Below are 23,961 nucleotides of genomic sequence, written 5' to 3'. Positions count from 1 at the left end.
TTTGCTATGGTTTCCTTTACTGCACAGAAACTTTTATTCAGGTGGGATCTGCTTCTGCCTACTCCCACCAGGAGTGAAGTGAGGGACTGTGAGGGGCTCTGAGGACTGGAGAGGTGGCAGTGTCCCCCAGGGAGTGGTGTCTGTCCCCAGCCTGAGTCCACACCATCAGGTCTCTGTCTCTCTTGAATCATACAGAGGGTTGAGGTAGAAGATCTGGAGATCTTTAGGTGTCTTCTCTCCAAGGTCAGCATCTGGAGGCTCCTGCAAAAGCAAGGGAGGAAAGCAACCAGTGGGGAAGAGAAGCAAAACCCTTGGCAAAACCCACCCAGTGCTGAGTCCCTGCAGCAGTCGAGAGGCTGGTGACCAGAGGGGGAATGGGAATGTCCCACAAACCCCTCCTGGCCTGGGGAAAGCAGGGCCCTCGTCAGGGTAACCCCAGGAGGCTTTCAAGACTGTCATGGCACCCAGCAGCTCCCACCCCCGAGCACCCCCGGTGACTCACCACGTTGAACACGGGGTTGTCAAAGCCCTTGTCACTGGCTGGTGCAGGGGACACCGGGTCCTCCAGTCTGTCCCAGGGCCGGGGCGGGCGCAGGACAGGCATCCTGGGGAAGAGCTGGGCATCACCATCCACATCCCTCCTATCCCTGCAGCTCCCCCAGCTGAAACCCCGCGTCTTTAAGAGGTGGATGGGAAAATGTACAGGGGCAAAATATCAGGCTGTTATTGAAATGGGTTATTTGTACCCTTTCCCAGGGAAAAGCCGCTGTATCCAGCAGAAATCATTAAGCCTGGTGATCTGGGACCTGCATTCTGGAGGGAGGAGTTTGCAGAGGCAGACAACTCTAGCACAGGCTTCCCTTTGGAGCAATCATTCCTTCCCTGTGGCCTAAATGAATTGCCACAGAGCTGACACCTGTTCCCACTGCAATCTCAGCAAGTACTAATTACTTTTATCATTACTTTTATCATTACTTTTGTCTTTACTTTTATCATTACTTTTATCATGTTATCATTTTGTCATCTTAATCACCATCACCACTTGTATTATTTTCTTCATTACTTTTATCCTAAGGGTCCCAGTGGCTGAGCACGCCCCTGCACTGGGCACCTGCTGCATGTGGGCTCAGCAGCAGGTCCATGCACGTCACCTCAGGAGCTCTGAGGGAAGCTCTGCCTCACCCCTTTCAGTGGAAATAAGGGGGATCTGCAGCAGGAGTGGGACAGGCCCTGGGCTCGTGTTCAGCTCTGTCTCCTGCAGCTACACAAAATTCCCTCCTGCTTCTGACAGAGCTGGTTTCAAAGGCCTGTCCAGCATCCAAAGAAGCATCAGTGAAAGATAAATCCTCAAGTAGCAATTATGGGTCTGGGAGTTTTATTTAGAAATTAAATGAAGGCATGGGTTTACTGCTAGGAAATATCATGTCAGCATGTGTTGAGCAGCAGGGCAAGTGTTCCTGGCCAGGGCCACCGCTGCAGAGTGACAAAATCCCAGTGGAGGAAGCAGGAGGGAATATACAGCCTGACTTGTGAGCCTGTGACACGGCAGCCCCAGCATCAGCACCCTCTGGCAGGCACAGATGTACTTTGCACATGCAAACTGAAGCAATTCCCAGGTTATAAAGCAATTCCCTGGTTATAAAAAGCATAAAGTCAACCCCACTTGTCCACAGCTGGGTAAATGAGAAACCCCCAGTGGCTCAGCAGGCAGTCAGTAAAGCCTGCAAAACCCTCCACGTGAAGGTGGCTGACTGTGGGAGGAGCAGAGGTGGGTGCCCCAAGCACCTGCTGTGGACACTGCCAGGCCCCATCTCCAGGCTGTGAGGGAAAAAGGTGATGGAGAAGGGGTATTTCTGATTAACTCCCAGCTGTGGCACAGTCAGGTGCACCCTCCAGCCCTCCCCTGGGACCTGCACTCCATACTCCATGCTATGTGAACAAGCAATGCACCAGAAGCTGCACTTGCTTTTGGATGCTGTCTCTCTCTCCCTTTAATGGTTATGAAGCTGTGGACAAGCATTTTGCATTATTTTGATGCATTTCTATTGAGCAGCTGGCAGGTTCAGTCCTCCCCTCCCCAGCAGGGCTGCAAACTAACGGTGCCAAAGAACAGGAGATGTCACCAGGCAGCATGACCAGGCTGTGCAGAGCTCCAGCTGAGCTGCAGCAGCCCTGCTCCCACCCGAGCACACTGCACCCTGCCCAGAGGCAGCTCCTCCTGGTCATGGAGGAGAACAAAGCAACAGCCCAGGAGTACAGAAGTGCCTTTCAGCCGCCCCACCTCCAGTAAACCATGAGGAGAAAGGACAAGCTTTAAACTGACACAGGGCAGGTTTAGATTAGATATTGGGAACAAACTCCCTACTGTGAGGGCAGTGAGGCACTGGCACAGGTTGCCAGAGAAGTTGTGGATGCTCCATCCCTGGAAGTGTTGAAGGCCAGGTTGGCTGGGGCTCTGAGAGACATGGTTTGGTGGAAGGTGTCGCTGGCTATGGCAGGGGGTTGGAACTAGATGATCTTTGAGGTCCTTCCAACCCAAAGCATGTTGTGGTTCTATGAACAGCAATGTTGGGGGTAGCAGCTGCCAGGCCATGCCCCTCTCCATGGGAGCTCCAGGCAGCACTGTGTGCCCCTGTGTGCCAGGCTGGAAGGACAGCTGGGCTGGCAGCTGCTCCCAAGCAGAGGCAGCCTGAGTATTTGCTGCTGGCAGAAGCCCCATCCCTACCTCAGCTTTCCCTTCCTGTAGAGAAAGAGGATCCCTCCAAGGAAGAGAAGAGTGAAGAGGAGCCCCATGACTGTCCCCGCTGTGATCCTGCTCACTGGGTGACTCCCCTCTTGCCTGCTGGCAGTGCTGCCAGTGGCCACTTCCATTTTGCCACTTGCAATGCCGAGCACTTCACCTGGGAAGAAATAGAGATGAGGATTGTACAAGGCAATACATCCCCACACCCATGGCAGAGGGGGCCCTCAGCTGGGTCTGGCCCTGCCTGCCCTGTTGATCACCTTCCCTGGGAACAGAGAGGGGATTCACAGGTGCATGGACTCAATGGGGACAAGCCCCTGTGGGTCTGCCACCCACACAGCGACCACCAGCTCCCCTGGCTGTGACCTGTGTGCCCATCAGCATCTGACAGCTTCCACTGTCTGCCTCCACAAGCAGCATTCTGGCTGCAGAGCAGCTCTGCAGACAGGGACCTGGGGGCCCAAGCTGGTCAGGGTCAGAGGTGGCATGGAAGCACACCGGTATCTCCATGAGGAGAACTGCCAGCAGGGCAAGGGAGGTGACCCTTCCACTGTGCTCTGCCCTGCCCTGGTGAGACACAGCTGAGCACTGAGACAGGCTCTTCTCAGCAGCACCCAGTGACAGGGCAAGAGGCAACAGGCAGATACTGAATATGGTAAATTCTACTTATATATTTATCCAAGTATTTATATATAAAAAACTGGTTTACTTTGAAGATGGTCACTTGTGGAGACAGGCTGCCATGAGATGCGGAATCTCCATCCTCAGAGACATTCAAACCCCACTGGACATGTGGGCTGCTGGCAGGGAATACAAAGCTCTGGCCAGCAGTGGGTCTGGGTGCACCTGCAGGACACCTGCTGAGGAGGACAGGGCGTTACCGTGCTGTGCTATGCTCTCCATGATGTCTCCTGCCAGCTGCTCCGCAGCGGTGCCCGCCTGCACTCCTGTTCTGTCATCGATCAGCACGATTTGGATGAGAGGAGTGGTGCTCCGGGATGTGATGCCCAGGAAGGTCTGTGCTTTGTGCACCTTGGATATGGCCATCTGCACACCAGCGTATTTGGGCTTCCCAAAACACAAGGAGACACGTAAAGCCCGTGAGAGGGTAGGCACAAATCAGTCACATCTCCAGACAGCCACCATGGGTGCAGCTGCAAGGCCCACCTGAATCTTCATGTGAGCCCCACCACAGAGCTGCCATCCCCGGCAGTGTCGGTGCATTTCCCAAAGGACAGGTTTGTACATCCCCTCTCTCCCAAGCTGTGACCAGTGCCCACCCAGCACACAATGAGCCCCCATGCAGGAGAGCACGCTGAGAAAGCTGTTTCATGTATAACACCCATTAAAAGCTGTATTAAGACGTGTGGCTGTAAGGAGGGCAGGCAGACAGCTTTCAGCTCAGGATCAATAGAGCAATACTCTGGTATCGAACCTCCCAGTGCAACGCAGAGCACACCTCCTCCCCCGGCAGCCCCTGGCAAAGAGGAGGGGTACCACGTTGTGTCTGACAAGCAGCAGCATGAAGTGATGCTTTGTAGAGCACCTGAGAGCTGACCAGTGCCAGTCACCCACCCAGTGCTTGCCCACTGGGGAATGGAAAAGCAGCTCAGTGTCAGCCAGAGGCCAGGGAACACCCTGCTGCAGGTGAGCATGACCCCAGCCTTGTGTCCTGCACTCCCCTGCGACCCCAGCTGACCTCCTCTGCTTCCTAGAGCAGAAAGGGCTGCCAGCAAGCCCCCTGCACCCTCCCCCTTTGCACATCAGCAGCTCCCGCTGCCCTGAGCTGGGCAGATGGTGGGGCTGTGGTGGGGACTGAGGGACCCAGCCCCACAGCAAGCGGGCACATCCCAGAGGTCACACGGGGCTGGTGGGCCCTGCGGGGCCGTGCAGAGTGAGCTGCACCCCTGGCATCGCTGGGACCATGTGCCAGCCCCAGACAGTCCCACAGACATCCAGTCACTGGCAGATGTGGCCAGTGGCTTGTGGTTTCATTAGCCCCTCCCAGTCTGACAGGCTGACATACCTGGCTCAGCAACTCTTGGACCAATCTGTCCTGGTACTTCTGCAGGTCAAAATCAGGAGTGAAATCCAGGTTAATGGTGGCCCCTGCAGCCAGAAAGCAGCCAGACATCAAACTGTCACCACGTGTGGGCAGAGAGCAGCCACAGCAGCTCTGACTGCCAGGAAAGGCACTGGGGACCCTCTGGTACCCTGCACAACTGGTCTGGATGGGCTCAGAGAGAAACCTCCCTCGCTGGTCCTTTCGGGTTTAATTAAAGGCTTTTTGGCTTTCCAACATACTCTGAAGAGAAGCTTTCCCTGGAAAGCTTTCTCCCACTTATCCCTCTGGGAAGTTCTTCATGTCCCTGCTTTTGGGGCCATGAGGCTGTGGTGCAGCAGCACAAACCTGGCCTTAGGGGGGAAGGCTGAGAGGAGGGAACACCTGTGCTCCCTGCACCACTGCACTGCAGTCATGGAGACAAATATTTTCCTGGGGAAAAATACAATTAAGCATTTGCTGAAATTTTAAATTGTCCTAAAGACTGTAAGGGACCATGCTTTTTGAAGCACATTGGAGAAACACATGGCACTATTTTAATAAATTTGGTATGACATACCAAATATCAGATACCAAGTATCCAGGTACAGTTGTGCATGAAAAATTGCCCCTAGCAACATTTCATGCAGATTAATGGAGGAGCTCTCATTGCAGAGAGAATGCTGTCAATCTGCATGATTTTATTTTAAATGAAATTAAACAAGCTGGTTGTTGGGAAGCTGACATTACAGTGGAAAAGGTTGCATTTCCTCTGCATGTTTTTGGCTGCATAAACTCAGCAGAGCCCTATTAGCTTGACGAGCTGTGACATCCTGACAGGATAAACCAGAAGCAGGGACGAAGGGTTGTGACTCAGAACAGGCTTCCAAAAGCCAGGATCTCTTCAGAGAAACGTGCTGGGAAAGTGTCACGATGGGATCTGCACATGGGACCCACAGATGGGACCCTTGGCAGCAGTGATACAGCAAAACTTCAGCTTTCAGCCAGCAGCAAGCACCCCCTGCACCCAATCTTCCCCCATGGAGCCAGGGGAAGCAGGCTGGGGCAGCTGGCATGGCAGGGAGGAGGAATAGGGCCATGTCCCCCACTCACCACAGACCCCACAGCAGTGGCCAAGGGGCTGCAAAGGGCTCTGGCACGCTGGCTCTGGGCACTGCCTCCCTGATGCCCTGAGCAGGGCTGTGCAGATGCGGGGGCCATCCTAAAGGAGAGCAGGGCAGCGTCAGTCCCTCACCCCACAAACTGCACTGGAGCCCCCAAAAAGGGAAAGGGAAGACTCACCGGGCCATTCCCGCAGGCACAGCCAGACTTATCAGGACAGCCAGTGCCTGTCACCTGGAGAGTGCCATTGCCATGAAACTGCAGCGGGGCAGAGGGGCCCCCCAGGTACCCAGCCCAGGATGACGGGGTGTTCAGTTCCTGTGCAGGGAAGAGCAGCAAAGAGGGTGAGAATCCCAGGACAGGTCCCAGTGCTGTCTCCAGGCACCCAGCTGTGCTGCTGGGACACCTGGTGCCGCATCTGGTGGCCATCACTGGGCAGCCCCACTGCAGGCAGTGAAGCAGCAGGAAAACCCTGCCAATACACCCATTCCATCTTTTCCCTGGACCAACAGAAAAACTCTCTCTAAAACAAAAAACAAAGGCAATGAGATGGTTGGGCTGTTTCTTGTTTTGCTTTCCATCCTTCTGCTGGCACAGAGAATTCAAGTTACCAGCTTTTCACTTCTGGGAGGAAGGGGGCTGGATCTGAGCTGTTTTCCTTCTATCTGGGAAGATTTTCTATGTGCTTGGCATTAGCAAAGGCTGAGCTGGACTAACCAGCCTCATCCTGCCAAGTCATTGGTGATTCCCTCACCCACTCTCTTCCACAGGAAGTGTCTCCATGCTCTGGCACAACAGGCAGATTTCTGAGAGCCTGGGGTGAAAATAGTCATCAAAGAGCACAGAGTAGGCTGGCTACAAAGGCATAGAGAAGCTCATAAGGTCAGTTCTTAGGAAATATGCTATGATTTAAAAAGCGCATTCTCCTTCCATCTCATTGCTCAGCAGCAGCCTCTGCCCTGAGGGACAGCCAGCAGTGGTCCCTGGTGGGGATGATGTGCCATGGGCTGGTCCCCAGGCGTCAGCGGGACCAGCATCACTCTGAGCACCCAAGAGCATCCACCTCTCCATCCCTGGGGCTACGTGTGCCTGGGGTGAGTTCCACTGGGGCGCTGCCTTGTTCAGACTCGCCTGCACGCACCTGGGCACCGGCTGAGTCTGTTACTCAAAAAACAGCTACCTAATGCCTGGCCCCGAAACGGCAGATCCCAGCCAGCGCAGCAGTAGAAATAATAAATAACTTATGAAACGCCTGCCGCATCTCCCACTCCTGGAAGGAGCCTGTGTTTACTGCTGCAGCGCCTGTGATCTTCTGCTCCTCTGACCAGGAGGGACAGGGCTCATGGGGAGCCTGATTCCCAGGCTGAGGCACAGCAGGCTGCCAGCGCTTCTATAATTATCCCCCCAATCAATTAAAGAGCAGTGCTGAAGCAAAGCTGGGAGATGATCACTGGGCCACAGGCCATGTTAAGGTCGGGGGCAGGAGGGAGGTGTCCCCAGAGGGTCCCTGAGCAGCACGGCTGCAGACACGTGCGTGGGAAGGGAGCGGCCCCTGGGAGCCAGAGAAGCTGCCATTTACGGGTGGTTGGACCCGTGCATATTGGCCCTTTTTGAAACGTGCACAGTGAGACAGCCTGCGCTCCCACACTGCAGGGAGGGAGGCGAGAACAAAGCGCTCGATGCAGAAAGCCATGGAGGCCACCCACAGCAGCAGCAGCAGCAGCTCACAGAGCCCCATGGGTGTGCCCCATCTCCCTGTGCAGAACTGCTCCCCCATCTCCAGCTGCTCCTTCCTCGGGGCTGGGGTGAGAAGGCGTGGAGCCAGTTCCTCATCCTGCCCACCTCACCTGGCCCATGACAGAGATGCTGCGGAGGTGAATCACTGGCTGCCATGAGTCGATGTTTACCCGGAAGGAGGTTTCGGGCTGGAAGATAACATCATCGTAGCGGCACGGGACGCGCTCCTCGTCCACAGAAAAGATGGGCCCGCTTGGCTTGAGCTCCCCGCTGGGGAGAACATCCTGCCACAGCGTGGGGTCGAACCACGCGCGGTGCTCAGCATCAGCAAACCTCACTGCTCCACCTGGAAAAGGGATAGGAAAGGCTGAGCATGACCCAAACCCAAATCTGAAGCCCCAGCAGATGCATCTGGTCTGGTAAAATCAGGCACTGTCTGGTGAAGTGAAGGATCTCAGCCTGTGGGCGGGGAGCCAGGGGCTAGGCCTGGCATCAGCCTCATGGGCAGCCACTGCAGGCATTTCCCAGAGCTTGGCAAGGCCTCCCAGAACTCAAGGCTGGGGTCTCAGCCTGAATCCCACATCTGCCTCCAGGCTTCCAGGCCCACATCCCACAGGATACTTTTCCCTTATTTTTTAGAGCTCATCCTTCTGGTTAAGGAGGAAAACATCTGCCTGAATGCTGAGTAACAGCTAAACCTGATAAAAATGGGTATGATAATTCATGTCCCAGTTTCCCAGCAGCCTGGCAGGTCTGCAGAAATGTGACCAACCCTGTTCCCTGCAGCAGGTAACCCCAAAGCCAGTGCCCCATTTAACTGTCAATTATTTAACCATTAACCATTTCCCTGCTTCCCTGGTTAATGTCATCATGCAGTGCCCTGATTCCCTCTCTCCCCTCCCAGCAGCTGACCCTTCACCAATTCAGCCAGTATGCAGATACTTAATGACTGAATTATTTGCATTCATTTTGAAATTGTGCTTTGAAGAAGTCCATTTGTGAAAGTTGTCCCAGAAACGCCAGCTGATTTCAGGGGAGCGGTGCATGGTCAGCAGGAAAAGCCCAGCGCCAAGCACAGATGGCAGAGCATCCCTGCTGGGGGGCAAACAGCCCCAAAACAAAAAAAATATAGGGATGAAGGATTTCAGAGTGGCTCCAGACAGTCTTAAGCTACAGTCCTTCCTCTGGGGAGACTGATTTAGACTTTTTCTCCCTCCTTTCTCTTTTTTTTTTTACATTCAGAGTGCAGGCACAGATGCTCTGCTTGAATGCTTCCTTCCAGTAGAGGAACTAAAAAGTTACTTGCCACTGAAAGCATGGGGCAGTTCTTAAGCACCCAAAATACACCTCCCTAGAAAATAGCTTTCAGATAATAGCAGGCACCAATGACACAAAGCTGCTGTCTCAGCCATGGAGGCTGGGAGGGGAGAATGCGTGTGTGGGGCCAAAGGACAGCTTGCTGTGATGGCCATGGTTTGGCTCACCAGCAAGTAACTCCTAACTGGTTTTCTTTAGAAACACCATGGCAGAGAAAATAAGGGCTTTGATGTGGCTACATGCTTAATAGGCAGGGGAAAATATAAACAATATTTGCCTCTCTGCTACAGCTTCAAAGGCTTCCCTACTATAATTACCTTTTTAGAAGACAGGTGATCTAGGAGGAAAAAAGATCTGATGTGAGGGAGGTCATCAAAGAAGAGGTGAGTATTGGAGAGGAGTGATTCACTTTGCTCTGAGGTAGGACCTTCATAGAGATATTTGGGCTGAATTTTCATGATTCATCACAGGCTGATGGGGTGCCTGGTTTGGGCACAAAATACCTGAGTCACAGCCTGGATCCCAGCTGCCATCGAAAGCTGTGAACGCTGCACCAGCTGCCAGCACGAATTCTCCGTTCAGGGGCAGGTACTAGATGAAGGGATGCAGAGTGTTACTGTCCTGCTGCCAGCAGACAGCAGACTTGTAATCAAATAACACTGCTAATTATTAGGCTGCCTATTACACTCACAGTCTCCCAGGCACTTTACAGTTATCAGGAATTACCCTTACCCTGCCCCATGTAAATGGGAAAGTATCAGCTCCTGGTTTTGGGGATCCTGCAATGGGGAGAGGCAGTTTGGATTTATCTTCCATAACACAGAAAAGCATTCAGAGAAACAAGAAAAGGAAAAAGAAAAATAAGCTCTTTGACAGTTTCTTCCTCCTGTTGTACACACTCACAGCAGCACAGGAATGGATTTATACATGGCTGGTACACCAAGAAAAACCCAACCTTACTCTGCAAGTGCCAGAGGCCCCCTCACTTAATGAGTTCTCACCTCCAGGGGCTGTGCTCACCCCACAAAATGTAATTCAGGGGCCCTGGCTGTGCTTGGTACAGTGTCAGGTAGTGAATTCGCACTGAGCACAAGCTAAGGGGAACACACAGTGGAATCTGGAGCCGCTTGCCACAGCCAGACCCTCTTCTTGTTGTGTAGGACATCACCAGCAGGGTCACAGTTCTGACCTGGCTTCATCCTGGCCATTGACAAACCACAACAGGCACAGCTCTGCCATGGGAACCTTGTCAGCAAGAAACTGTGGCCACCTGGGTCACCAGCCAGCACTGCTAACTCTGGGACAGGCCCTGGCAAATGATTGACTCAGACAACTCATTCACAGCAAACAGATTATTCAGCCCAGCCCATCTTATTTTACATTTAGAAATTGCAGAGAGGAAGTCATGGTTTTCCCCAATATTTTAGAGTCAGTGATGCTCAAGGCTCCCTTCTCCACTTTGGTCTATTCAGTGTTTTAGCATCCACTCCCCAACAGCAGCTGAAAGCCCTCCAGGATTGAGTTATGAGAACGTACAGGGTCCTGCGCTCAGGCAGAAAAAGTTAAATGGGATTTTAAGGTTTCATCTACTTAATTGGTCTTTAAATATGTATGTAGGTTAGAGAAAGCAAGACTTATGGCTGACTGCTGCAGGTGGCTGTGATAGCTCTCTGTCCCTGGCCAGTCTTGCCTGAGGATGCTCAGTCCCATTCAGAGGCTACCAAGGGGAAGGCATGGGGGATGTGGACAAAGCAAAAGATCAGCCCCAAATTGTAGGCAGGCACCTGTTAAGAAATTTAATGCCTTGGTGGTGCAGTGCTTTGAAGGCCAAGCCCCTCTTGGTTCAGGAACAATGAGAAGCCAAAATAGAGAGCAGAGGGTGGCTGCCACCAAGAAGAGTCCCACAGTGCTCCTCTGCACCATCTGCTTTGGACCCAGCAATGCCATACATTGGGCTGGGAAAGAGGGGATGGCACTGGGAATAACTGAGGTTGGGGCAACATGTGCCCAGAGTCTTCCCCCAGCCAGGAAGAAGTCTTTGCCTGTGGACACATCTCCATCAGACCACAGCCTGTAGCCTGCCATCAGGTTCTCTGAATTTTTATTACTTTTGAGTAGAGGAAATTTGTCCAGTACTGAAGCACTGAATAAAGCTGAAAGGTCTGCCAGGATACAAAAGGCATCATATCCTTTAGCTGCAGATGAAAAAACCATCAAAACATGTCCATTTTGAGGCTCAGGACTTGGCCTGCATTCAGTTGGGTGAAGGCAATGCTGCCAGCTTCAACCACAAAATGCTGTACTTCACTTCAAGTGTCCTGGCTTGTTTTCCTGTGAGCTCAGGCAGGAGCAGGCGATGGGGTATTTTGGAGCAGTCAGCTGTTGCCTGTTCTCAGGCCAGCACCAGCAGCACTGCCAGCCCAGTCCCTTCTCCCAGACTGGCTGGGCCATTGCAGCCTGGGGTCCCTGGGCGCTGCCTCTTGCCCGGTTTGCAGGCTCTGTGAGCTGCTGTGGGGCTGTGTGAGCAGGGGCCAGGGAGGAGGGGTGGCCAGCTGGCTGCTGGGGCCCATCTGAGCTGCTCTGTGTGGGGCTTTGGATGGGATGCAGCAGATCCTTTCACCAGCACAGGGTACCAGCTCTTCACAGCAGTCAGCTCTGGGCACTCAGACCCAAAGCTGCAGGGATCTTTGGGTGGAAGAAGGAAAATCAGCCAGCAGCTGCTGGTGAGGGGCTTGGTTACACAGCAGGACCATGATTGGTGTCTGCTCGCTTTCCCAGGCTGCTGAAGTTGGCGTTTGTGAGTGTTGTAGCTGGATCAAGAGCACTGGGCTGGGAAGTCCCTGCTCTCATCGCTGCCTGCCTGACAGCTCTCTCCCCTCTAGTTACCACTTTGACTATGGCCGTGGGTCAGAGCTTCCCAAACACCCTGTGATGACCACGCAGGACATAAGAAGCTTTGGTGTCCAAGGGGATGGTTCATCCAGGCCTTCACAAACTAACTAGGGGAGAAGGAAAACATGTCAAGGATTTACGTGGTGGGGCTGAGTTCAGTATGGTAAGAGAGGAGATGAGGTGTAAGAGGATAACTTGCTCAGTTAGGGATGCACACATGGATGCACAACACTGATTCCATGACCAAGCGAGGTGGTGCATCCTCCCTGTGCTTGGGAGGGAGAGCAGGTCTGGATGGGCCAGCAGGACACAGCACCAGTTCTGCTCAAGAGGAGAGATGGGAGAAATGCCTCATGCCAAATCTGCCTCATGCCAAATCTGTCAATGTGCTCTGAAAACGTTTGCTTCTGATCTCTCTGGACAAGATGCAGCTTCTCCAGCCACCACAGGAGATCCCCCTCCACTGCTGAGGCCAAAATCTCAGGCTGGCTGGACTTCCCAAGCCCAGAGGAAGCTGCTAATGCAGGTGTCAGTGTGGCAGGGAAATGAGAGTGAGCACACACAATGTCCCTTCACACTCTGGGATTACCCAAACACTGCAAGCACCAGCCCTGGAATTCAGATGCAACACAACACAATGCAGGACAGGGGACAGAGATACCTCATGTCCACAGACATGAAAGTTCAGGAAGAGCTCTGTACTTCTGCTTCATCACAGGAATTTCTGGGGCTGGGCTGTGCAGCTATGGCTCCCTGCCCACTGAGGCAGCCCTGCTGCACATCACCATGAGCCCTGCCTGAGATTCTCACCACTGGGCAGCATTTCAGGAGTGTCTCCATCATCCAGTGGATCTCTGTAAATAATTTGCCCTTTCTTTTTTCCAACATAAGTTAAGCATCTCAGCTCACTGCAGAGGACAAATGGAGACTCTGGTTGGGCAGTGGTTTTCTACTTTTGTGAGTTTAGTATGGAAATTGCATACAGATTGGGCCACTTCCCAAGTACATTTTGAACTAAGCAATGACAGGTACCAATGGACCAAAGCCAAAAAGCTGGCAGTTTCATCTGCTTTCCCTTCCTCCTGCCAACCTGTACTCCAGGGCCATTAATACAGCAAGAGCATAAGAGTCTCATTAGTCATTTCCCATCCCTGATACTGGTAAATCACTTATCTCCTCAGTTATCATTATCAAGTATAATGACAACTAAAACACAGTCATTGTTTTTCTTATCAAAGTCAGAAAAAAAAAAAGAGGCAAGACCCAATGTGGCTCTTGGACCAGCCCCAGCATTGCACTACCAGAAGGAATCTGCTATCCCAATGCATAAGTGGAAAAGAAACTAACCTCCAAAATGTGGAAAAAAGATTAAAATAGCAAAGTCCTGACAGATGGCTTTCCAATCAGATGGCCTCAACCAGCCTCTGGCACATCCTGGCTCTGCTTGAGTCACAAGCATTGGGCTGAGGTGAGTGACAGGAGCACTGTGACTGGCCTGTCACCATCATCAGCACAGGAAAAATGCAGCACTTGTGCTTTATCCTGGGTGAACAACACTTGTGATTGCAGCCAGGTCTTCCCCCAGCCTTGCTTTCATTTGCAGCATCAATGCACTTGAATTCCTTGCTTGGATGAGACGGTGCCACCACCCCATCATTCAACACTAAGACTGCCTGGGCACACTGAGCTCCACAGTGCTGCATCCACAGCTGCATCAGCAGGCAGGTCAGCAGCCATCAGCACCCCCTGCCTGGCACCCAGCCCAGGAGCAGCTTTGGTGCTGGTGCTGCTGGCCCTCCATCGAAAAACAGCACTGGGATAGGATGCAGGTGAGCCATTGCTCCAACACAGGTTGTTGTAACTCACCACAAGCAATAATGCTCAGGGGAAACGATTTCCACATCACATTTCCCAGCACTGCCTTGCTGGGGCAGTGGCAGCCCACAGGCAGCAGCAGGCAGCCAGGGCAGCAGGTGGGTGGGCTCTGCCCATTCTGCCCACAGGAGAGAACAGCAGGGATTTTCCCGGTGCCTGCTGGGGCTGGGGGTCTCAGCGCAGCTGGTGGTGGTGCCTGGGTGATATCCAGCTGTTGGCTGACACCCCAGAAAGGCACAGGGCCAGGTTCACCCACAGGTGAATCCCACTGACAACTCTGGAGCATTGCCAGGGGCTTGCTTGCAGCAGCATTTCTTGGGTTCATTACTGGGGCTTCATTTATTCACCTTCTGGTCCAGGTGAAGCTTGTCCCTCAGGACAGTGTCCTTTCCCTCAGCCACACATGCCACCCCACACCCCAGTTGGCTGCCAAAACCAGCCTGTTCCTGCCATGGCCCTTGATCCCACAGCAGCTAGTCCAGGTCCCTGGCAAGGCAGGATGACCTCCTGCCACCCAAGATGTGTGTGAGCCGAGGAGGGTCACCTGCTGCTGGAGTAGCACCTTGCTACCCAAAAACCTCCCTGCCCTGGCACATGGTCCCCATGAGGAACCGGGCTTTAGCTTCCCAAGGAAGCCAGGCCAGAAATGCAGCCTGTATCCCCATGAAGCCCATGCTCATGCAGCCTGTATCCCCATGAAGCCCATGCTCATGCAGCCTGTATCCCCATGAAGCCCATGCTCATGCAGCCTGTATCCCCATGAAGCCCATGCTCATGCAGCCTGTATCCCCATGAAGCCCATGCTCATGCAGCCTGTATCCCCATGAAGCCCATGCTCGTGCAGCCTGGGGCACAGAAGCTGGTGCTGCTCTCCATGGGCCCCACCAGCAGTGGTAGGGGATGCCCACAGCCCTGCTCTGGTCCCAGCAATATCTCACCCCTCTGCCTCTGACCCACAGGCACAGGAGCGGCATGCCAGGGGATATCATCATTTCAGTGTCATCCTCTGCAAGCTGACAAGGTGCTTGGCAGCTCTCCCTGCCTGTGCCTGCCTCCCCTCCTGCCCAGCAGCAGCAGCACAGCCGTGCTGTCATTACTGCCAGAGCTGGCCCCTGCTGAGTCTGCTCCTCACGTTTTAGGTTGTATTTCAGCACATGGGCTCCCCACAGCACCTGCCCAACCTGGCCTTGCCCCCACATCTCCTGGCACAGGGGTGGCCTGACACATCAGCTTCCCAGCACATCACGGTCCTGCCCATCCCTACAGAGAAGCCACAGCTCCTGGCATCCCACACTGGTGCTGGCTGGCACAGCCCCTGCCAAACCACCCCGCAGGGCCCAGTGAGAGCCATGGCAGGATAAAAAACAAACAGACCCAAAAAGCCCGTTAACTTGACTGCAGATCCCCAGCACACACTTCTAGCCAAAAGGGTCCTGACAGTGTACAGAAATCAGGTGTCACAGGGACATGGGAAGCCCCTTGGGTAGTGAAAACATTGACATATGGATGCAGAAGACACAGAGAGGTTTAAAGCCATTCGCCAAATCTATTCCAGATTAGTTAAACTCCTTTTCCTGAACTTTCCTCTACAGACAAGGTCAGAGAAAGCCAGGAAGGGTCTCAAGGTGTGGGCAGAGGGGCCATGCTCAGCAGTGAAGGGATGGCAGACGGTCCATGGAGCAGCTTCCCAGCCAGACGGGCTCCAGCATCCGCTACAGCCCAGGATGCTGGCAAGCTGCTCAGCTCATCACAGACTTTAGTAACTCCTCCTGCTGGAAACCAGCCTGAAATGAGCAAATAGACTCAGGCAGATGAGTGTAAATGGCTGTTTTACCCAACTCCTTTCCTAGCACACACCTTAAGCGTGAATGCTGACACAGAAAAGACTGCAGGATTCCATCTTGGAATTATGTGCTGGCACACACTCCCCTGAAATTTTTAACCTTCATCTTAGGGGAAGGAAAAATAATGCCTTTTCTGGTTGTCTCATTACCCTGCTGTCTGGGAAGAGGTGGGGGAGGGAGCACCGGTGCCTGGGACTAGCGCGAACTGTGGCAATTCATTAGAGCCGGTGCCCCTGGGGAGCAATTGGCATTTCCAGATCGATCTCTGCCAGGAACCGAGCGGGAGCATCCTGCAGCAAAGCTGAGTACATTCTGCTCTCACAATTAGGCAGCTAAAAATATGAGGCTGGGGGAGGTGTCCCTGGTCAGACCCCAGTGCCCCACACACTCCGAACCCTTGCCCAGCCTCGCCGCCCCTCGTGGGGCAGGCAGGGAGAGGGTATGGACAGATGCCACCCCAAAGCAGAGCTCGGGGATGGGCTAAAGCTGGAAAGGTGATGTCAGGGCTGCTGAGTAACCCCAGCCAGTGTCCTGACCCTAGGGTCAAGCAAGGCTGCTCTGCCCATGTGAATAAACCCGATTCCTGCCATCCCAAAAATAGAAGCAGCAGCTTCCATCCCTGGCCCGCATGTCAGTGCTGGCCAGCTCAGGCACGAACTGCACAGGGGCTGGTGTCACTGGGGCAAACACCAGCTCACTGCTGCTGCCATGCCCTGGCCTGGCTCCCTCTGGAAGCACAGCCAGAGCCAGAGGGTCCAATCCCTCGCAGGAGTCTTTCTCCCCCATCAGGAGACAAACAAAGCCCAAGTCTGCCTTGCCCTGGAGCACCCATGCCAGGCATCATCACCTCCATTTCCATCTTTTCTGCACATTTAGTCTCAGGCCATCTCCAAAACCTGGCTAAATACTGATCTGCATCTTTAGGCAGCTAAATACCATAGAAAATCCAGCCTAATCACAATGGTTGTTCATCAAAGCCACTTACACTTAAGCTGGATTTGGATTTAGTGTGTGACTGAATTAGGGATCCATTTAAAATTTCAAATAACCACCGAGCTGGGTGCTCAGTGGGTGAGCTCTGAGCAGGGAGGCAGGCTCTGTGCCCCAACAGCCTCCTCCCAAGAAGGCATCTCCCAGCACTTGGCTGGTGCCCACATGGGTTGGATGGGGAGGGGAGCTGGAGAGCTCACCATACAGAAGTGAGCTTTCACATAAATGTCTAGGAGAGAAGCGATGGTGACACAGGAGGACCGCCCAGAGGTCCACTCAGCTGGGGAGTTGGGATGGGAGATCCCATGCTGTCCCTCAACCACCAGCACCAAGCATCCTCCCCTCCACCTGCCATGGCAGGCACTATCTTCATGAAAGTCACTGAGAGCCTAATCCCTCCTCAGCTGTGAACTTCCTCCTATGCTACTACAGCAAACAACATTCTGCCTTTTTTTTTTGGCCAAAGGCTATATAGCATCTCCATGGTGACTCTAAAGCTTAATGTATTCTTGCTGATTTAAGTGATTAATGCTCCAGCGAGTGTGGCTGGCAGCCGAACAGGTGCAGCCCAGACTCTCTGAAAAAAGCCTCATGACCAATTCATTTTCTAACCAGCTGGTTGCCAAATTTCATGTCATTTGCATGACTGGCAGCCCAGCTCAGGTGGAGGGTTTAATTCCTTTTTCATCCCTAACCTTGGCAGTCCCTGTATCACCTGGTGACAGCAGAGCACAGCAGTGAACAGGAGGGAAGTGCTTGAGCTGAAATGAAAAAGAAATATTAACTACCTCACTAAGAGACATGCTGGGACAGTTCACAGGGTATTGCTGGGGCAGTGATGTTCAGGAGGAAGGTGTGAGCTGCAGTACAGGTTATAGGCAGGGTTGGCTGCAGTGCAATTCAGTGCAGGAGAGGAATGGTGCCCTCATGGTCCATGTGATGCCTCATTCCCTCATGGATCACCTAGCAATCCTCCCCATCTGCACAGCAGTGGGACTACAAAATTCACTGTAAGCTGGAGCCTGTGCAGCTGCCTGCCAGCAGCGGGGGCCCAGAGAAATCCCAAGGCAGCAGAGGGTCCCCAGGGGCTCCCACCAGCACTCTGGATCCTTTGACAGGGACAAGCCAGGGGTCACAGGGGCACCCTGACCCATCCCTCAGTCACAACAGGAGCCATCCACCCGAGCAGGGGGCAGGGCCATGGATGTTGTTTTGTGCTGTGCAAAGGTTGTGTTGATCTCCCTCTCCTCAGGCTGCTCAGCTCCTCTCTCCAGCCTGGCTGCGGGAGGCTCAGCCATAATGACTGACGCTGCTCTGCAATTATGCACTTTGCAGGCCTCTGATGAAAGTACTTTAGAAATATTATACATTCATCTGTAAGTAAAATAAAATCTACTGGAGTGGTATTTTGCTCTTTTCCTCTCTGGGTAAATTCCACATCATTTATTACATTATATTTGTACGTATTTCCCCAGTACATTCTTTCCTTCAAAAATTCATATTTAAAATGCCATATAAATAAAGTATCTTCTCCAAATATTTGTAGAGGGATTAAATGTGGCACATGGTGTTATTAAAGCATCAAAACTATTAGTGGTGTAGACAGCCTGAACAAATTACACCACATAAATTTCAAGGGCTTCTTCAAATTCAATGGCCAATAAAAGAGCAAATCTGCCCTAAATCTGAGAGAGGAAATTCATCCACAAGCTCAACAGGTCTAGAGGAGGAGGTTTTCTAAACAGGATCCAGCCCATCTCTTCCTGTCCCAGCACTGAGAGAGGGCTCACTGGTGACCCATCCCCCACTGGCAGCTTGGGGCAGTAGGTTTGTTTTTCCCTTTAATTCCTCCCTGTTAAATTTTACCCTCCAAGACACAGAGATTGAGAGCTCATGTTTCCATGGCTGCCTGTCAGCCTGCTCTGGGGCAGAGTTCCTCATGTGGGGCAAAACCACACGAGGAAACCCCTCTGAGCTGAGCCCCCCCAATCTGATATCACTCAACACACACATTTCAGCAGGGTGTCATGCCCATCCTGCCACAGCTAGACTGATAATGCCACAGAAAAATATAAAACCCAATGGCACTTGAAAGAAAATTCCTCAAGCAACATTTTGGGATTTCCCAGAACAGTTTGTTTTCATTTTGAGATATTTTGATGTCAGCTTCACTTAGCCTCTGCCCAGGGCTAGTGCCTGCTCTGCTGTGGGTTGGTGCTCCTCAGCCAACTACTGCCAAGTTCTCCATCAGATGGAGGGGGTTTTATTACTCTTTTGAGGAGGAAATATCAATTTCCTTCAAATTAAATTGGGTTTTGTTGTACTCTCCCTCATCTCCCCTAATTAAAAGAAAAAACAAACAAACAGAAATGGGCTTTTTTGTTTCATGGTACAGAGAAACCCAGGCTGCTGTAGGACTCCTGTCCCTTGCCCCAGCTGAGGCATCCTTGTTCTGGCTGGACCATGAAGAAAAGTGTCAAAGTCCATGGAATGACTTTAAACTGACAGAGGACAGTAGGACATTAGATATAAGGAAGAAACTCTTTACTGTGAGGGTGATGAGACACTGGCACAGGTTTCCCAGAGAAGCTGTGGATGCCCCATCCCTGGAAGTGTTCAGGGGAGGCTGGACGGGACTTGGAGCAATCTGGTCTGGGGGAAGTTGTCCCTGCCCATGGCAGGGGGTTGGGACTGATGCCCTTTAAGGTCCCTTCCAAGCCAAACCATTCTGTGATTCTGTGGAGAGGGGGCCAAGGGAATGTGCCAGCAGGCAGAGCTCCAGGGCTGGCCCAGCCCTCACCCACCTTCTTACACCTCTGCACACCATGCCTTACCATGTCTGTCAGTGCATGGGGAGACCCAACGAAGACTGAGACAACCTGTAAGAAAAGCAAGAATTGAGTATGCTTTGCCCTGCCAGGTAAAGGGGCTTTTCCAATGCCTGACAGTGTTTTGTGAAAACAAAGATAAAAATAAATTTAAAATGTCTATACCTTGTCCTTCTCAAAATGAACCACATCCCTGGCACAGGGGACTCTGCCTTTATCCCAGTTGGAGGCGGTTTCAAAATTGGTGTTGGGGATCCACTGCTTGTACACGGCAGCGGTGGCAGCTGAGAGGGAACAGAAAAAACAGTTTAAACCAGTCCATGGGAGGCGCTGGGAGCCTGCTCTGGGATGTGCTTTAGGATGGCTTGGCATTTTTAGGTCAGATTTGGGGATTTTCCACCCAAGAGCAGCTCCTGCATTGTCCCAGCTGAGCAGGCACAGCCCTTCCCTACACAGGGGATTTTTTTTTTGTCTGGGTGATGGTTTTAGCCACCCAGACAGGAAGAGAAGCAAGGGACAAACACTGAGCAGGCAGACAGAAGGCAGGAAAGCGTCCTGCAGGCAAAGGGTAGGAATAACATAGACCTGGTAGTTAAGCAATCCTTGCAGGGGGATTTGTTGTCACTCATATAATAATAATAATAATAATAAAACAAGTAAAGATTCCTCAGCCTTCAGTTTCCAGAAGGTACAGAGTGGGCACGCAGAGCTGGGATACCACTAAGGGCAAGAGAAGAAAGGGCATTTTCTATGGGACATATAGCACAAGTACAGGCTGGTGCTTGGAGCTGGAGGGGGAGAATTCAGTGGTGTACTTCAGCCTGAGGCATAAACATGTTGGGAAACATGGTTCTTCCCCTTGGGGTTTCCTGGGATAGTGGCAGTCCTGCCTTTGGGGCCGCACGGGGATGAGCCTGCTGGCCATGGACGGGACATGGCAGAGGGGATTTTCACTCTGACCTCTCTGATTGCACAAGCACAGCAGAGCAGCCTCCCAACCTGACGTTGCCCAGGCTTGGCTGGGGGATGCTTGTTCAGCTGAAGATGAATGAATCTCCAGCAGCCTGAATTAAATGGCTTCAGGCAAGTGAGTATGAGACAGAGAAGAGAAAATGACCAAAAAACCCTACTTGTGCCTTTTTAATGTATCATATTTTCTGTAGGAGGACCCACACAACTACAAAATAGAAAGCCCGAGGTGGAAGGGACTGGGGCAGGGGAGAAGGAACACCGGCCCAGGCTGGGGCTGGAGGGGGGTTCTGAATGGCTGCAGCTGACAGAGGAATGTGCGCTGCACAGAGCCGGGGCCCGGCTACACCAAATGATGGGGGGGTGTGATGTGGCTGCAGAGCCTCCATCAGAGCACAAGGATCAACCTTGAGGTGTAATTTGTGCTGCTTTACTCTGCCGAGGGCTCCGCTGAGACCGCTGGCTGTAGTAGCCATCTCCAGATGAACAGGAAAAGATGAATTTTTAAGCAGAATGGAAGTCCTGGAGCGCAGGTCCAAGGCGCAGAGGGGCCCCCCTGCCTGACGCCGGGTGCCTGAAGGAGCCCTCCGGCACTGAGCGATCACAGCCGTGCCCAGTCCTCTTTAAAACCCTCCGAGAGGGAAAAAAGCATTGCCGGTGGTAAGAGCTGGAGCCAAGCAGCTGCTCGCAGTGTTGCGGACATAAACACCTTGCTGGCTCAGAGCAGAAAAGAGCTTAAGAAGGAAAAAAAGCCCCCAGACAGTGCTGGCAAGTCGCTCCGTCCTTGCGGCGGTCCCCTCGTGGGAAGCTGGGGATGGAGGGCCCGGAGCTCCAGCCGAAGGGACAGCCCCATCACACAAAGCCTCACGACACGCAGGGCACCGAGCTCCCAGCCGGGCACACCCTGGAGACGGCTCCGCATCCGAGCCGGCTGCAGCAGCGAGCATTCCTGCACCCTCCCCAGCCCTGGAAATATCAGTGTGCTATTTAATCGGCCCTGTCTCCTGGGAAGCGCGGTCCTTGAACATCAAAGCTACATGCATATTCAACAGGGAGCGTGTCCTGCAGCGCAGCGCTGCTGACTTCAAATGAGAGGCTCGGCATGCTCCGCACGGCTATCCCAGCCTCAGTCCCCTGCCCGCCTTCCCTGTGGCCGGCTGGAAATGCCTTGTCCCGTTTGCCGCTCAGGGAGCCGTGGGTGACAGAGCCTGCAGCTCCGCTCCGAGCCAGGGCTGCCGGCAGCACACGCGAAATGCGGAGGTCGCCCAGCGGCCACCCCTGCTCGCCACGGCGGCCGGGCCCTGGGCGTACTCACCAAGGAGCTGCAGGATAGCCAGGAGGAAGAGCAGGGGCTTCATTCCGCAGCCGACTGCCATCCCTCGGCTCGGCGATCCCCGCCCGGATGGACCTTGCACCTTCCCGGGCACGTGATGGGCTCAGCCCGGGCAGCTGCAGGGAGCAGGGGGTTAGCCAGGGTGGGGACAGGCTTCCCCCAGCACCAACAGCCTCGCTCTGTTTGCCCTCTGCTCCTCTCCCAGTCGCCCTGTTCCCTTGGCCATCCATTGGGAACCCAAGAGAGCCACCCAGGCTCTCTTAGGTAGTTGGGGAGGGGAGAGTGTGGCTGCCCCCAGCTGGGCTCACCAGAGCCACCCGCACTCCCCCCCACCCATCCAGGTCCAGCTGGAGGGTGTCGGGATGAACACGCTCCGTGCACATCCCACGCCGCTCTCCCCTGCTGAACAGCGGTACCTCGTCATTGCTAATAACAGCCTCCATGGATTTTCAATTAGCTCGCTTGGAAGGGAGCAGTTCCCAGCTCCGTAATTGTACTTTGGCCACCAGCTGATTTGCTCATTAGCCGGCAGCGCCAGCACAGCCCCGCGCTGCTCCTGCACCGCTGCATGGGGCTGCAGCACGACGGGGGACTGCACCATCCCTGTGCTCTGCCACGGCATGGAGCAGTGCTGCATGCCAGTCCAGGCCCGTGTCTCTGCCAAGGGTGTGTTAGGAGCAGAAACGGATGGGGGGAGAGCACGGAGAGGCTCATGCCAAGGAGAGAGCTGTGGGGCTCAGCTGCCCTTCAGCTGACACTGGTACCGGCAGGGCAAGGGCAGAAAATTGCTGAATGCAAGGGTTTACTAGGGGCCAGGAAGAGACTGGAGATGTTCTTGTAAGGGTCATCCAGTGGAAGGGTCACAGACCACAAGAAACTCTCACCTGATGCCAGCAAGGATTTAAGAGTGCAGGTGTGGGAAGCAAACCATCCCCATTCCACCGTTTTTACTCCCCCTGTTTCCTAGCTTCCAGCTTGGCAGACAGACTGAGGTGCCAGGGAAGAAAGCTCCTTAGAGCTGCAGATCAAAGCTTGGGCATCAGCCAAAACACAGTCAGCACTTTCTGCCCACGGAGCTCAATGCTGAGAGATGTCCTCGAGGTGAAAGGCTCCTGCACTCTAATTACCACTCACAAATCTCTCCTAGGGGACTCTTAGGGTGAATGCTGGCTGCAGTGAGATGTTCTGTATTTTAATAGAGGGGGGGAAAATTATAAATCATGGATACTTGGAAATAAGAGCTTGGAGAAAGGACTGCAGTGTGTGGAGGGCAGGTGTATGCTTGTCTGTGGCCTCAGCATCCTGCAGCACAGCCAGGATGGGAGAAACTGCTCATGGGACCCTGTGCAGAGAGCAGTGCACAGCTCCTAAAACCCAGTGTGCTGGGATGTACTCCACACCCTTAGTTTTACTTTCTGTACTCTGCAGCTGCTGCTTCTCAGTGCTGCTTGTCCCACCAAAGCTGACACTTCACTTTAAATGAGCTGGAATTCATCTGGCCAGCAGGCAGACATCAAAAATCCCCAATCTGGCTGTGAAACCCTGCTCAAGGATGGACAGCCCCTGCTCCAGCATTAGGGTAGGACAGGGCAGGGTAGAGGAATGACAGAAACTCCAGCAAAACTTATTACTGGGGCCAGGTGCTCACTGCAGTATCGCTGAATAACCTGTCAGAATAACACGGCCCTCACTGTGGGTGTCTCCCCATGGCTGGAGCACGCTCCTCTCCATCTCAGCTTTTGTTGTTGCTACTGTCCCAAGATGCTGCTGTGCCTCAGGACCAGACAGACACGAGGGAAGGCTGCACAGGAGCAAGGTTTGGCCCACGTGGTTAAAGGGAGAGTGAAACAAAGTTGAAAGGAAGGAGAAATAAATCCCCAGAAATTAAATCAGCTGCTCTAATGCAGAGATCAGCACATTTTACTCCTTGCTGCCTGCCCATCCTTCTGCTCCCCAGTGCTGGCTGTCCACAATGCCCCTGGGGGAGGGCAAGCACATCGCCACCACAGAGGGAAAACAGCTCTCAGCGGATGCTTCACCTTCCCAGCCTTGAGTTATAAATGGGCATCAAAGCCAAAAACACTGTTTCCCTTAGCCAGCCAGCAGAGCCACCTCCTAAAGCCCTTCAGGGACATCAGGCAGCAATGGCACCGTCCCCAGAAAGACATTAAGTGCATGGAAAAATTATTCTGTGGTAACCATATTACACATGCCATGGCCTCAAACAGAGAGAGGGGAGAAGGCAGATGTGTGCCAAAAACTGGCTCCAA

General features: G+C 53.2%; 1 protein-coding gene across 1 annotated transcript; it reads right to left on the bottom strand.

Annotated features, from left to right (window-relative positions):
- AMN (amnion associated transmembrane protein) lies at positions 1-22,122 on the bottom strand. Its single transcript, XM_058849720.1, has 13 exons — positions 22,108-22,122; positions 21,674-21,807; positions 19,555-19,673; positions 19,396-19,440; positions 9,464-9,551; positions 7,754-7,989; positions 6,087-6,224; positions 5,898-6,006; positions 4,770-4,852; positions 3,625-3,811; positions 2,726-2,900; positions 503-605; positions 1-261 (listed from the first exon to the last, which is right to left on the bottom strand). Exons 2-13 carry the CDS (start codon positions 21,732-21,734, stop codon positions 166-168), a joined length of 1,440 nt encoding a protein of 479 aa, XP_058705703.1. The 5' UTR covers positions 21,735-21,807; positions 22,108-22,122; the 3' UTR covers positions 1-165.
- Between the last annotated feature and the right edge of the window lie 1,839 nt (positions 22,123-23,961).

Source organism: Poecile atricapillus, chromosome 1 (assembly GCF_030490865.1).
Source record: "Poecile atricapillus isolate bPoeAtr1 chromosome 1, bPoeAtr1.hap1, whole genome shotgun sequence".
Taxonomy (NCBI): Eukaryota; Metazoa; Chordata; class Aves; order Passeriformes; family Paridae; genus Poecile; species Poecile atricapillus.
This window is presented reverse-complemented; position numbering and strand designations above follow the sequence as displayed.

Bases quoted from the DNA above. Each gene is read 5' to 3' on its own strand.
- AMN (XM_058849720.1), bottom strand. From the start codon at position 21,734: ATGGCAGTCGGCTGCGGAATGAAGCCCCTGCTCTTCCTCCTGGCTATC. The intron at 6,225-7,753 runs GTGAGGTGGGCA...TTCCCTGCACAG, and splicing joins GCATCTCTGTCATGGGCCAG to GAACTGAACACCCCGTCATC. The intron at 4,853-5,897 runs GTGAGTGGGGGA...TTCTGGCTGCAG, and splicing joins CCACTGCTGTGGGGTCTGTG to GGGCCACCATTAACCTGGAT.